The sequence below is a fragment of the Elgaria multicarinata genome, chromosome 9 (genome assembly GCF_023053635.1).
Source record: "Elgaria multicarinata webbii isolate HBS135686 ecotype San Diego chromosome 9, rElgMul1.1.pri, whole genome shotgun sequence".
NCBI classification, from domain to species: domain Eukaryota; kingdom Metazoa; phylum Chordata; class Lepidosauria; order Squamata; family Anguidae; genus Elgaria; species Elgaria multicarinata.
Window position 1 is genome coordinate 57,383,272 of NC_086179.1, and position 15,240 is coordinate 57,398,511.

The 15,240-nt window shown below is 38.2% G+C and overlaps 1 protein-coding gene across 3 annotated transcripts in view; it reads right to left on the reverse strand.

Moving 5' to 3' along the window:
- Nucleotides 1-15,240, reverse strand: part of MON2 (MON2 homolog, regulator of endosome-to-Golgi trafficking) — a 64,336-nt gene that overhangs the window by 22,474 nt on the left and 26,622 nt on the right. For all 3 annotated transcript variants that reach the window (XM_063133955.1, XM_063133954.1, XM_063133956.1), the window contains 9 exons: nt 11,972-12,084; nt 7,360-7,464; nt 5,873-5,953; nt 5,720-5,793; nt 5,541-5,631; nt 4,332-4,433; nt 3,021-3,131; nt 2,356-2,531; nt 940-1,102 (listed from right to left, as the gene is read on the reverse strand). In XM_063133955.1, coding sequence (XP_062990025.1) covers nt 940-1,102; nt 2,356-2,531; nt 3,021-3,131; nt 4,332-4,433; nt 5,541-5,631; nt 5,720-5,793; nt 5,873-5,953; nt 7,360-7,464; nt 11,972-12,084 — 1,016 coding nt within the window. The remainder of the gene's footprint in view (nt 1-939; nt 1,103-2,355; nt 2,532-3,020; nt 3,132-4,331; nt 4,434-5,540; nt 5,632-5,719; nt 5,794-5,872; nt 5,954-7,359; nt 7,465-11,971; nt 12,085-15,240) is intronic.

A 15,240-nucleotide genomic window follows, 5' to 3' on the forward strand; every position in this document is an offset into this window, starting at 1 on the left:
CAACTGTCTCTGGAGAGGCCACCAGTGAGGGAGGAAGCAGCAGCCAGGCACCTCTCCACCATGCCTGGGTCCAGCTCCAGCTGAGAGCCCCCTCCCTCCTGCTACCAACTGTAAATGCAGAGGCCACCAGTGAGGGAGGAAGCAGCAGCAAGGCACCTCTCTACCGTGCCTGGGTCCAGCTCCAGCTGAGAGCCCCCTCCCTCCTGCTACCAACTGTAACTGCAGAGGCCACCAGAGAGGGAGGAAGCAGCAGCCAGGCACCTCTCCACCGTGCCTGGGTCCAGCTCCAGCTGAGAGCCCCCTCCCTCCTGCTGTCACCTGTAACTGCTGAACTTTCCAACTAAGATTGTAGTGCCTGAGTTTGCTTTCCTTTCCCCCCCCCTCCTCCTCCCTCCCAATCCCCTTTCCTTTTGTGTCATGTCTTTTAGATTGTAAGCCTGTGGGCAGGGACTGTCAAGAAATAGTTTTGTAAGCCGCCATGAGAGCCTTTTTTGGCTGAATGGCGGCATAAAAATCCTTAAATAAATAAATAAATAAATAAATAAATAAATAAATGTAAAGCTTGCTTAAATCAATGATACCAAACATTAAACACTCTTTTGATAATTTCCCAATGTGTTCAAAATGTTTAGCCACAGCATAGGTTGTCATTAAGTTATTATGGAACTTCTTTTGTTTTGTATGACCGTGTATATTATTATCACATTTTTCTATAGCCAAAACATAAAATGTTCAGAATACTCAAAGAACTTAAAATAACTTATTGTATTATAAAGAAAGCAAATCTTACAGTGCGCTCCTAGGCAAATTAGGAGCAAAATCCATGAAGTTCAATGAGGTTTACTCATAGGTCAGTGAATGTAGGATTTCAGCGATGTTGAATGTTGCTGTAAGCCTTTAGGAAGTAAAGGTATCATAGGGATTAAACTAAGTACTTACCAAGAGACCAATTGATGTTAAGCTAATGTTTAGTTCCTGATTGTGAAGCCCAAAACTTCCAGCAACATCTACAACAATCTGTAGGCAAGTACATGGCATCGTTGGCAAAAAGTCAGTCACAACCAATTGTAGGCACTGGAATGCTGTCCGTATTAGAGACTCTCTATTAACAAAATCAAAATATCTTATCATGTGGTTATGAATTATCATAATACCAAACAAACTATAGCCCTATCTGTACATTCAAGTAGATACATGATGGCTCTATGTTTGGCAAACTATTTGTGTTTAGCTTCTTGCCACACAGAACTACCAATTTTTACCATGATCCTGAAGCCACTCTTTACCTCACCCTACAAACACCACAAAGTTGGATGGAAAACTGGCAGATCTGTATAATGAGTGGCTGCACAAGAATGGCTCTTGCATGAAACAACTTCCATGCTGTCTGGATTTAAAATGGGTGTCATGCAGCCTCTTGAATGTCTGAATTAGGCCATTTTATTGAAGTAAGAAGTAACTCAATGTATTGATTGCACTTAAGCTTAATAGGTGAGAATATTAGCTAAAATGTCCAAACATTTGTGTGAAAATAGGCAATATTAAAAATATTGCCATATCGTAAGGAAGTAGCTCAGTTTTAGAGTGAACCAAACACACCCTATTTTGTCTAGAGAACAATAAGCTTGGTGCCTGTCATCCTCACCCTTGACAGGGTGGGAGATGAGCAAGGTATGCATGTCTCAGACATGAAGTGATTTCTCTTCAAGTATTGCAAAGTGTTATGAATAGTTCTCCCCGATATGCATACCTGAGGTAGCCATCCTCACCAAGTATTCATTTTGTGTCAGGAATAGTAATCAAGTCCTTTATCTGAGGACAAGTACTGTCATTACCAACACTTTTGTGAGTTTTTAGTTGGGTTGTTGTACCAAGTGAGACATTACCCCTTTTGTGTAAAAGATATAAAATGTAAGGGTTTTCAATATTAAGGTGGGTCATCTTTCTATGGTTTGACACGCAAACTTCGTCATCTCTGGGTGCTCAGGTCTTCTGTGGAACTGTTACCCTATCTCTAGGCCAATCATTTTCCAGAAAGGCAAACTCCAGCATCCACCTAGTTAAAGCTCCAGGAGACAAGGGCTTCCACCCAGTGTCAGATGCTGAGGACCTGGCATAAGTTGTCTGAAATAATCAACCACTTGGCCAGGTAGGTTTGTCTCTCCCGCCAGGAGACTCAAACGTCCTTTTAAAAGGGAAATAGTTTTCCATGTATATACAAGCTACACAAAAGCCTGCACATTCGGTAACAATACAGAACACTATTACAAAGTTACTCAGAAGACAGAAATGGAAGGCATCAATGAAAATTATTAGCAAGAGTAAATTGATGCATCTTAACTTCAAGAAACTCACCCTTGGTCACTTCTGATTGCTCCCATGACTCCAAGTACCAAGGGCCAACCAGGCCCTAGACTGTCACCCTGGCTCTGTAAAATCTGCAACACACATTCCAGCTGCTTGAGCCTAATATCAGGGTGATTGATGTTTGACAGTTCTTTCAATGGGTTTAGCAGAAGTAACTGAAGCCTCTAGGGAAAAAATTGCAGAACTTTTTTAGAAAAATAGAGGCTAAAACATCTTTATGCAAAACAAGATGCTGTACAAAATGTCATAAACTCAGAGGAAACAATGGCTGAGGAGGGACAGAAGGTGAAACACAGAATGTCTATATTACAGGTTGGCATCTGGCGTCTCCAGACTAAATCCAGACTGAGAATTCTGTTAACATATTTAGTCATGATATGATCATCCAAAATTTTTTAAGTACTATGTGGTGTGATGACAGAACTATCTATTTTACATCCTGCAGTATTGTTATTACATTATATCAGCTATGAAGGATGGTGAGACCCAGGAACAGAGACACTCCAGCTATATACCTGCTCAGTAACCAACTATGAACAGAACTATATAAAACAACTTTTAGTGTTTCCGACATTCAATATTGAGTATACTATAGAGTCCTATAGTTCATTCTTCGCGCAACAAGGTTTTTATTTTCCAAAGTATTACTTTACCTGGTTTTGAGCTAGTGAAGGGTCATGGTTAAATGTCAGCCCAGCTTTAATAAGAGAAGTTAAGGCCTCTGCTCCCCATTCCCTCATCCGTGAGTTTGGATGTTGGCAAACCTAGATATACAATATAACTTTTATTCAAGTCAAAATACAGATTAATAAATGTTCAGCATTAAGAATGGGCAATCAATCTATGGAGTCTTTTAAAATACTGATAACCACAAGCCAATCTGGTGCTTATAGCTGCTCAAACTGCACATAACAGCTGCTGTGCTATTATATTAGTAGTAATTTCTGTTATCCTTTCAGTTTACACAGTGCTTTGTATTTATTCTCATGTTGTTGTTTATTCGTTCTGTCGTTTCCAACTTATTGGACTGATTGGACAAAGACACAGTAGTTTTAGATATTTTGTATATTAATATGCTGTATAATTCATACACAACCCTTACTACAATTCCAGCAATACATGTGTTTTCAGATTTACCAATTTTTTAAGCTGGTCCCAAGTTATAAAATAGTCACTCAGCATCAAAATCCATCTCTCTGCTTCCCAATCTTATTTTTTTTATTGTTTTTACAATATGATCTATTACTCTCAAACAGCAAAATAAGAAGCTTCTCACATTAGCACAAAGTAAAATAGTAAATAAGCAAACCAAACTTGTAGGACAAGCTTACCTTCTGAATAAAAAAAGAGAGAGGAAGCAATAGGGGAGAAGGAAGAAGTAAAAAGTATGAAAACCAAGACAGTTCGAACAATAAGCATTACTATATCATTGAGATTTATACTATAAACATTTTTGATGGAGAAATACAATGTTTTCAGGAGGCAGCGTGGTGTAGTGGTTACAGTATTTGACTAGGACTGGGAAGACTCAGATTCAAATCCCCATGTGGCTATAAACCTCACTGGGTGACCTTGTCCAGTAGTTACTATCAATCACCTTTAATCTACCTAACAGGGTTGTTGTGAGAATAAAACAAGGTAGGGGTGGGAGAACATGTACATTTGAGCTCCTTGGAGGAAAGTTGGGGGATAAATGTACCAAATAAGGTGGTTAAAAATGTGATATATCACATGAATTGAGAACATCTATCTATTCAGAGGAATCTGGCCCTCCAGCGTTCCCCAGAATGCCACACAGCCTTCCCTCCAACCATCGATGATTGGTGATTTCCTGGCTTTTCCCCATTCTAAAAGGTTGAAATGCCTTGCCTAAGGCTTGGTTACTGGCACGAAGAGCAAGGAGAAAAATACTAGGGATTTTCAAACACCAAAGCTAATATAATTGTTATAAAAAGATTGGTTACCTCTAAGAGATGACCAGTCAGTGGTCTCCACAAAATTTCAATCCTATGCATGTTAACTAGTCCTGTTTCCAGCAATTTAGCAACAGCAAACAGTGATGGCTCCTAAGTACACATGGAATTTAAAACAAAGTAATTTGACGTAACAACGTAAGTATTATGTTATTCTTTTTTAAAAAAATTACATCCTACTTCTCTGTCTGACAACATGCTTCGAAGGTGGCTGACAATGCTAAAATGCATAATAAACTGTTTTTTAAAAAAATGGCAGTAGTGACTGATGAAGTCCCTATGAATGGACATTCTGTATCACTGTCCTCCCAGAGCCCATAATATTACTGCTACTGTGGTAGAGGCTTATTCTAATTTTTGTCTTCACCTTCGGATTTGGGCTGCAATGCTACACACACTTATCTGGGAGAAAGACCAGGTGACCTCAATGGGGCTAACTTCTGAGTAGACATGCATATGATTGTGCTGTTAATATTTAAGATATTGCAGTATTCTACTTCCACCTCATTCTATCCCATATTAAAGCATAATGACTTTTCCTTGACTGGATGGTGAATGCTGGGAGCTGTAGGACTTTTTTTTCTATCTCAGCATGGATAGGATTGCACCTTCAATCACTTAAAGGGACACTGTTGGTGTTAAATTAATGTTCAGTAGTAGTAGTAGTAGGAAGACCCTCTTCCTGTATAGATACAGAACATGCTAACAGCTTCATCATATTCACTAAACTGAACAGTACTTATGAATATGCAAGCATAGAATTATAGCCTTAGGGTGCAATGTTTAAACAGAAAAAGTCCTACAAGTCCCAGCATACCTCAGACAGCCATACATTGAATTGTGCCTTTATAATGTTAATCCTTTATTTAACTGAAATGTAAAGATTTCTGAGATACCCACATAACAATTTCCAGGCATGAAAACAATTATTGGGCTTCTGAAACAATTAAGATTTTAATATGGTACATTTTAGCTCTAAACATAAACATTTGCATTAGTATGTCTTCCTGTGAAGGTTACACGTCGTAATGTTTTTATGGTACCATAGCTTCACTAGTACAATTGTCAACAATTCTTTCTTATTTATGTTGACATGACAAATCTCATGATTAGGCTTCAAGGAACTTAAAATCCAAAGTCAGAAATTTGATAGTTAATAAATAAAAGATTATCTGGAAAGCAGAATGAAATATCCCATACCTTATTATTTCCATAGGCCATATCCATGGCTTCCAAAGACAAGGAACAAAGTGCATTTATTAAATGATGTAATGAAACATCATCTAGGTACCTGGGGGAAGAGGGCAAAATCATTTATTAGAACTATTGCCAGGATAGATTAAAAACAAACATTTGGATCTTAAAGTAAATTCTCTTACTGCGAGCTTTCGAACAGCCTGGAAAGTATGTTAGAAATAACTGGTAAGTCAGTCATAACAGCTGTAGTAAGAACCTAAAGGAGACAATTATATTCTGTAAGTAAAGGCACAACAAATATATTACATGTTAATTTGTTATAAACAACTTCTTACTGTGCTTGGTCCTTCTACAGCTCTTCCAGGCTTTAAAGCACCTCCAACACCTGGTTTTAAGCCAAGAATCCATACAAGATGCTGAAATTCAAAACACTTTTTTTAAAAAACAACAACTGAATATATGTGTATATACTTATACATATATATTACCTAGGGAGGTAGTGGGCTCTCCCACACTAGAGACATTTAAGAGGCAGTTGGACAGCCATCTGTCAGGTATGCTTTAAGGTGGATTCCTGCATTGAGCAGGGGGTTAGACTCGATGGCATTATAGGCCCCTTCCAACTCTACTATTCTATGATTCTATAACTGGCAGTATTGAATGCAGCTGCTGTGCATATGCAAATCATGTAGCACCAGTGTAAGTGACCTTCAGCGCAACACTAATAACTTAAGTTGGTGAGGTGGGTTTTCCGGGGAAATCCATCGTGCCCGCTTACCCTTTTGATGATATGTTAGAGCCTGCTTGTGCTAGTGCTAAATCAATTGCTTAAGCTCAACAGTTCCATTGAGCAATGCCCAATAAGATAATTTTGAATGAAAAAAGAATCTTCTTTAGGTTTGTGGTTCTGTGGCAGAGTGTGTCAGAAGTTAATATTGCAATTTTAGAAGTTCTACATTAGTTATGAAAGAACACTCAAACCCTTATATAGCCTTCTCCAGCTATTTTATGGATGTGTGACTCAGGTGACGAGGTGTGAAGGTTTGAGGCCTACAGAGGCAAAGTAATAAAATCAGGCTTTGAGGCCTGGGGTTTTCCTGTTGTGAGGGGGTATATTTGAGAGCAGTTTCATTTCTCTGGTTAAGATTAATTTCCCTGGTGAGGTTTCATTTCTCCAGTTAAGTTTCATTTTTCCAAGACTGAAACAGAAATTTCAGTTTTGGGAGAAAAGGGTATAAAAGACTGAGAGGTAGAGAGGAGAGAGCAGGAATAAACGAGAGCATGACGGAGAAGCAGTGGGAACAGCTTAAATGTAGCTAGGGTAAGGAGTTGCATTTTGTAACTTTTATTTTCTTTTAATGCCTTTGCATCATTCAGCTCTATTGACTAAACTACCTATATTTGCAATTTGGCTGTTTTAATATACTAGTAAACTATTGTGTTAAACCTCGTGTCTGGTGTGCCAATCACCCCTCGCCTACAGCCTAAACCCATTACTGGGAAGGTGAAGGTAAAAGAACAAAAGTGGGACCCTTAAGGAGACAGAGACCCTTAAGGAGTTGCTGGAGGGTCCAGGTCATAGGTGGAACCCTGACACTAGGGCATTTGGCTATACCAAGGGCATTGAACTTGTTTGTATAGTCAAAACTAAAGAAACTGGAATGCTCTAAAGGCAAAAGTTTGAGTAATATAATTGAGTTGACTGACTGGTATCATGGGAGAAATTTCATTGCCAAGATATTGAGAGAGACACATTCACCCTTAAAGTAATTAAAAAGGAGCAAGTCAATGAAATAGAAAGCAAGGATCACCTATTACTCACCTGGAGAGTAGCCAAGACAAGTTGCCATGATGTACCAAGAACAGCTCCATGACAATGAGCCAAGCTAAGTAGTGTCCTCATGCACTGTATGTTCTTAGAAGTAAGCTAAGAGAGCATTTTTAAAAAGTGAGTATTTCTGAAGTTGGGAAAATACTTAAAGCTATTTGTGAACATCAACAACATTAACAGCAAATACAATGGCAAATACAATCGCACCCTCCCCCCAATCGCAGTCCATTCTTTCATTTTTTCTAAATCTAAACCTGCATGTATGTGATGTTTTACATTGGATTTAAATTATAGTAATTGATACAATCCTTACTTGGCATGGCACAGAAAGGGCCGAATAGTTTAATTTACACAAACCTTTCAAACTTTCTAGTTTAGTGGGCAAATCATTATGAAGGCTGGCCTATTCAAGCAAAAATCGGCTGGAGAAGGAAGAGATCCACATAGTACACACATGCCAAAATACAAAGAGTTATTTTAAATTTGCTCGAGGAAAACTTGCATATACCCAGTGAACATTTGGTCTTCTTTTTGATGAAAAGCTGCCCTCTGTACTATATCATGTTATTAAATTTTTTTTAGTCCATGTTTTAAATTTACCAGACAAGTGACTATGAAACAGGACTAAGTTTTGTTCCTTTGCTTAAGAAGAAGCTCTAATTTAAAATGGGCTGGTGATTATTTCTTTTCTGAAGAAATAGTAAACCTGCTGCATTTTTTGAAAAATCATTCACACAGCCTTTCCTCAATATAGTCCCATTGACTTCAATGCACACAGAACTATTGGCTTTGAGTAAATATTGTGTCATTGAATCTAAACAGAGAAAGTAAAATTTACACTGTATTTGTTTTAAGATGTTAGTATTATGAATTTCAGCATAAAGCTGGTCTTTGAAAACATTGAGCCTTTTGAAAAGAGCTTTTGTACTTGCTGGTAGATTTATCTATATCTAGGAGATAAAGATAAATTGTGTTTATTTCAATGGTATCGTTAAAATGATTCCTGAACTCACATTTATATTTATAATGAGTAAATCAGAACCCATAAGGAATTAACATAGCAACCCAAACTCACTGTCTATCTACCATAAATACTCATTTTTGTTTCATTATATCTACCAATATAATGCCATTAACAGCTATAAGTCTTCATAGATTGGGGATAAAAGGAGCAACCATGTGCTAAATGTGTTTAAGATTTCAGATGGAAAATAACAGCAAGGATAAACGGCACAGCTGAAATTTAAAGACCCTTCCCCTTCTTAACTGTTGCAACATATTCAGCTCACAACATTTATGGAATGATAGTAGATGATGATACAAAGAAACACATGAAAAGGCAAGAGTCATGCAATGCAGAATCAGAGACTGCTACTTCAATACGCAAGATTACAATACAAGATCAACACCAGCAAAAGCATTATGAAAAGGAAAGCTCAAGATCCAAAGCAGCAGAATAGATGCCAACATAAGGAAAAGAAGGAACAGTCATCCAGCCCATAATGAATGGGGGTTCTTCAAGTTAGGAGAAAGAAGTTCACGGCCAAAATAAAACATTTCCCAAGGAAGAGAAAGTAAAGAGGCAGTTACTTACCTCAGGGAACTTTTAAAAGCAGATATAGAAGTAGCAGAACTAGTCTCATGTGAGAAAGGGAATAGAGTGATCTGTCTATTGAGCTTAGAAACAAAACTACTACAAGACTCCTAATCCAGTACTGGTCTGATAAGTGAAGTATGTGTTTAATGGAAGATTTTCCTTTTGTTTCTCAGGCAGGGATGAGCTAAAATAGTAACCTATTATGACAATGAAAGCCCCAAGACCTGCACTCTGGCGACCAATCCCTCATTGAAAATGGTTACTGGCAGGGTACCTGAAGATTTGGGTGTGCAGATGGGCTCCCCCTTCTTTGCATGCAGGAAGCAGGAGGGAGAGGGAGGGAAGTAACCTGGTGTGAATTTTGCTTCTGCTGAGTGGCTGTTCCTCTTAGTAGATTGGTGAAAAAGGAAAACTGAGGGGGAAAACATGGATGAAGCAGCTTGACAGAAAAATGGGTAAGAGGAGGCGTGGATAACAGACATAGGGAAGTATAATTCACATGCCATGCTCATAATCAAGTTACAAGCCAGTCCCAATATTAGGTTACATTCTATTACAGCCATGCAACTAAAGCCAGAACAGTGGGATGCAGACAGAAGCAGGGTGGAAAAGGTTTAGCCACACATCTCAATAGCATTCCCTTATTTTCTCCCATTTAAGGGAATGTCTACCATTCAAGGCACACAGTCTTATGAATACTTGCTCCACTTTAATAAACTTTCAGCGACCTTTAAGTGCCTTTGCTCTTGCCAAATGTGAAGAACGACAAGAATGAGACATATCTTTCAATGAAGGGTTACATAATCTTTCCTCTTCCATGAAAAAAAATGACTAGAACACATCCCCCTATGCTACGTCAGGGTGCTTTTTATCTGGGAGTTCATCATTTCCCCTTTATATAAACAGAGAAGAAATCAAAATATATCCCCACATGACATCTGGAACATAATAAACCTTGTGTGGAAAAGTCAGGATGAGAACTTATCCGTATGAAAAACTGTGTGTGAACTATATAGTGAAAAAACACTTTGGAGAACCTCTACATAATTTCTCATTGATATGAATGCAACTTTTGACCAACATCTGAAGTACTTGCATGGCACTGAATTATCTTTTCATTTATAAATCTCTAGGAAACAGATTAATCAGTTTCTTGCTCAATTCCTATGATCTGAAACTTACAGAGCATTTAAAATGAATTTTCACATCACAAATTACACAGCCAAAACCTCCCTCAGATTAATAGTATTTAGAAATTCTGGGTCAGCCAGATAGAAACAGAAGGTGTGAGAGAGAAAAACACACACAAACTATTTCTACTATTACTATTTAGTGTTTACTATTAACATTAGTACTCACACAAACCCCCAGAAAATGGAATTAGTCGGTTATCCTAAAATCAACTAATATATACCGTAACAATTATGAATGTGGATTGTGAGTTTGTAAATTCCCAGTTCAAATCTCACTTCAACCATGAATTCATTACAAGTCACTTCTCAACCCCATTCCTGATCCAATATGGGGAGAATACTAAAGATCTACTTTTCTGGCTACTGAACTCATCACTGTGATCACTTAACACATGTGAAAGACAATAAATGATCACTATTTTAATTATTATGAGATTGCTTCACTGCTCAGAATTAAAAATAGGATGAAGGGAAAAACCATGTCAATAAGGCAAATAAGCCAAGAATGTAAAGGCTGTTATTTATTGCTAAAATGTGTGTACTTTAAAATGCATGAAAGGCAAAGAATGCAAGATTTTTGGTCTGGGCATATGATTTCTAAATCTGCCATATACAGCTTCTTGATGGATATACTCAGATCAAGATCAAAGCCACCATTCACACATTACGATCTATATGTATTTTGAAATACAAGATTAACAATTTGCAACTTTACTCAAATACTTTTCTACTGTGTTCAATGGGGTAAGTATATTTAGAATTGTAAGCTAAATATTTTGTTTAATCCAATATATCATGAAACTATTAAATAGGAGAAACAATGCGAAGTGGCTCTATCATTGCTCATCGAATAGATTCTCAATCTCTGCAATTATTCTAGATGCTCTTTCTGCAGTGAGCGTTTTTTAAAAGCTGAATGAGACATACATATTTTAAACAAAATAAATGGAATAGGTAACATTCTTTAAATATGGGTGACCAAAACTGGACACAGTATTACAGATGAAGCTCTATCAGTCACATGTTTCCTTGACACATGTGGATAATCTCATATGCAACATGCTAAAATTCACCTACTGATGGACAATAATCTAAGGGGTGTGTGTTTTAAAAAAACCTACCAAACTCCCATTTCTTTCCTCTACTACATGTTCACTATAATGTTATCTACTATATTATTGAGGAGGGGCTAGGGTACTGGGTTTTTAGGCTAATACAACTGACTAAGTTTTTTTTAAAAAAAAACCACTTGTGTGTATTCGCACAATGAATAAATGAAGCTTTCTGATTTGTAAACAAGGCTGTCAAATAAAAAGTCCTAATTTTTTTACCCTGGGACACTAGATTTTTCAAATACATCTTCAACAATACCACCTTGTTTACTATAGAGATTAATTTTTCATACCTAAGAGCTGCTGCTGTTAAACTACTGTCATTCACAGGTCAATTCAATGAAGAAAGCAGCTTACGACGGAAAAGAGCTTTTAGAATTCCAAATTTTAACAGTCCAAATTTTAAAAGTGGTTGAGGGTCCCTCTCATGCACCGTGCCACTCTGTTGCTGTTGTTTTTTAAAGAGAGGCTGCCGAAGTAACTAATGACTAGATAATGACTGCCACCCATTTTACACAAAAAAAAGTGTATATAAATTATTAACAACTAGCCTTAACAACAAAGGATGAGGCAATCTTCCTATTTATCAAAGCAGCTGTAGGTTTAGAGTGTTAAGCATGGCTTAACTATGAAAAAAAACCAAAACTAGGAAAAGTAATCAGTGAAATAGGAAAAAAGGATATTTACAAATTATATTTTACCATTACTGTTCCCTGTGGTTGGAGAGCTAGTGGTTGTCCTACTGCTACAACTTGCTGATGAGACTCACTTGATGGACTGATCATCTGAACATTCTGCCCCTGGATGGAATATGCTAGAAAACAAAAGAATCCTTATATTTAGAATGGCAGGAATATCACACTAAAACGGACACTAAAATACTTATTTAAATAAGTGAAACCGAACTATCTTTAGGATTGGTAATAGAAGTCACGTTTAATAATAATGCCTCTGTACACTTCAACTTATCAGAAAGTGAAAGATTTGTAGATGAGACACAGGAGGCTCTCCTGAAAAAGCAATAGAAGAGGGGGGGATTTCCAAAGAAGAGGGAGAAAACAAAAGGCAACTGGCAGGGTAGTGGAAGAATGTGACACATAGGATCAGCTGGATCAGGAGATATTCTATATCGCTGCAACTACAAGACAGATACCAGACTCTTCCCATGGAAGGTGACCCTGGGCCACGAGAAGATGGGGCACCATTCTGCACACCACAAAACACTAAGGAAGTTATGTGGAATTGGGAAATGTACCCACCAATCCAAGGAAGAACTGGCATTTTTCCATGGAAGGTGACATTTGCCACCTGACGACAGGACACTATCTTGCACTTCACTGGTCATTTAGGAAGGTATTGGGGCCCACATGGATGGGAAGAATATAACCACCAACCTGAGGAGGAATAGGCATGTGATAGTGGTTGGAGGCTCCCAACTGAGAGGGATGGAAGCATCTGTGTGTGCACCAGAAATGTCATCTTGGGAGGTGTGCTGCCTTCTTGGAGCATGTATTCAAGATGTGACGGAGAGGCTACTGAGACTAATCAAAGCAACTGCTGATCCATGTGGAACAAAGGATATACTAGAAGAAATGCTGAATGGATCTCTAAAGACCATGAGGCTCTGGATAGGAAACTGAAGGATTTGAGGGCATAAGTGGTGTTTTCATCAGTCTTTCCTGTTGAAGGTCGAGCTACTGGTAGGGAAAGAACAAAACTAAAAGTGAAAAATTGGCTACGAAGATGGTGTCATCAGGAAAGATTTGGTTTCATGGACCATGGCCAATGATAATCAATATGAAGGATTCCTTGTGGATAATGGAATGCACTTTACAGGGACTAGGAAGAATGTTTTTGGCAGGAGCCTGGCAAACCTGATCAAGAGGACTTTAAGCTAAGTCTCGTGTGTGTGCAGAAGCCAGAGCTAATTACTGAGCCAGGTATTTCAGAGAAGAACACAAACGACAAAAGAGGAGACAAGACAGTGAAAGTGGATCCCAGTAAATTGCAAGTAATTAGAGCAGAGAAACTGGGAAGGTGCAACACCCATGGCCTTAACACAGGAGCATGGGAAATGAATGGGATGAACTTGAAATCCTAATACAAGATTGCAAATATGATCTCAAAGGTATCACTGAGACTTGGTGGGATGAGACTCATGATTAGAATATACCTTGTTCAAAAGGCATAAACACAACAGGAAAGGAGGGGGAATAGCATCATATGTACGGAAGGTATTCAACCGTGAGGAAATCCATGATTTTAAGAATGGAAACTCTGTTGTGTGCATTTAGTAAAGACAGAGGGAGGGAGAAACAAGAAATGAATTGCCGTTCCAGTTTATTACAGACTGCCCAGCTAGCTGAAAGACATGAATGGTATCTTCTTGGAACAGAAGACAAAACTTTCACAGAGGCAAGCAGTAGTAATAATGCAGGATTTCAACTATCCTGACATCTGATGGAAGTTAATTCTGCAGGAACTTTAGGGGAAAACAACAATCTCATCTTGGGATTCATGATTGAAAAGGCTGTGAAACTGAGCTTAGTCAGATGAGTACGTTGGACATTAGGAAAGCCAATTTCAAAATATTCAAGGAAAAAATTGGTGCAATCCCATGGCTAGAAATCCTGAAGGAAAAATGGGTTTTGAAGGATGGGAGAGCCTGAAAACTGAAGGTACAATTATATAGACTGTTCTCATGAGAAGGAAAAGTTGTGGACATTTAAAGAAACTTGTGTATATGCACAGGGAGCTCTCTGTTGAACTGAGACTCAAAAAGACCACGTACAGGAAATAAAAGGAGCGACATATTACCAAGAAGGAATACAAGAGAGTTGTCTGAACCAGTAAGGATGGTATCAGAAAGGTGAAGGCCTAGAATGAGCTGAGGGTGGCAAGAAATTTATAAAAACAATGAAAATTGCTTCTTTGGCTATGTTTGGAGCATGAAGAAGACCAAGTAAGGGGTAGGTCTGAAGCTTAGAGAAGATGGTGAATTGTTAACAGGTGACAGAGAGAAGGTAGAACTACTCAACTCCTATTTCGTCTCAGTCTTCTTCCACAAGGGGACTTGTGTTCAACCTCGGAAAAATAGAGCAAATGATATACAGAAGGATTTGTAGCCCAGATTAAGTAAGGATACTGTTAGAGGGCTACTTTAAACGAGTTCAAGTCTTATGGGCCAGATGAATTACATCCCTGGGTGCTGAAGGAGATTGTGGATGTTATTTCCATGGTGTTGTCTGTAATCTTTGAGAACTCCTGGAGAACAGATGAGGTGCCAGAAGACTGTTGTCCCCATCTCAAAGAAGAGGAGAAGGTTAGATCTAGGAAACTACAGATCAGTCAGCCTGCCATCAATACTGGGCAAAATTCTTGGACAGATGATTTAGTGAACAGTCTGTGAGCATCTATCAAATAGTGCATTGATAACTAGGAGTCAAAATGGGTTTTTTAGGAGTAAATCATACCAGACCATCCTCATCTCTCTTTTTTAATAGTGTTAGTAGTTTGGTAAATCTTGGAAATGCTGTGGACATAGTATGTCTTGATTTCAGCAAAGCATTTGACAAGTTCTTCCATGGTTTCCTTGTTGGAAGATGGTAAAATGTGGGTTGGACAATACTATAATACTATGATTAGGCAGCTCAATGAGTGCTAATTAATGGCTTGACATCCTCCTGGAGGGAGATTTCAAGTGGAGTGCCGCATGACTCCATCCTAGGCCCTGTGCTATTCAACACTTTTATAAATGACTTGGATGATGGTGTAGAGGAGCTGCTTAACAAATCTGCAGATGACACAAAGCTACAAGGGATAGTCAATACTATAGAAGACAGGGCCTAAATCTTCAAAAAGATTTAGACAGGCTGGAACACTGGGCCAAATCTAACAAGATGAGATTCAACAGAGATAAATGCTTACATTGCATTTAGCTACCAAAAATCAAAGACACAAGAATAGGATG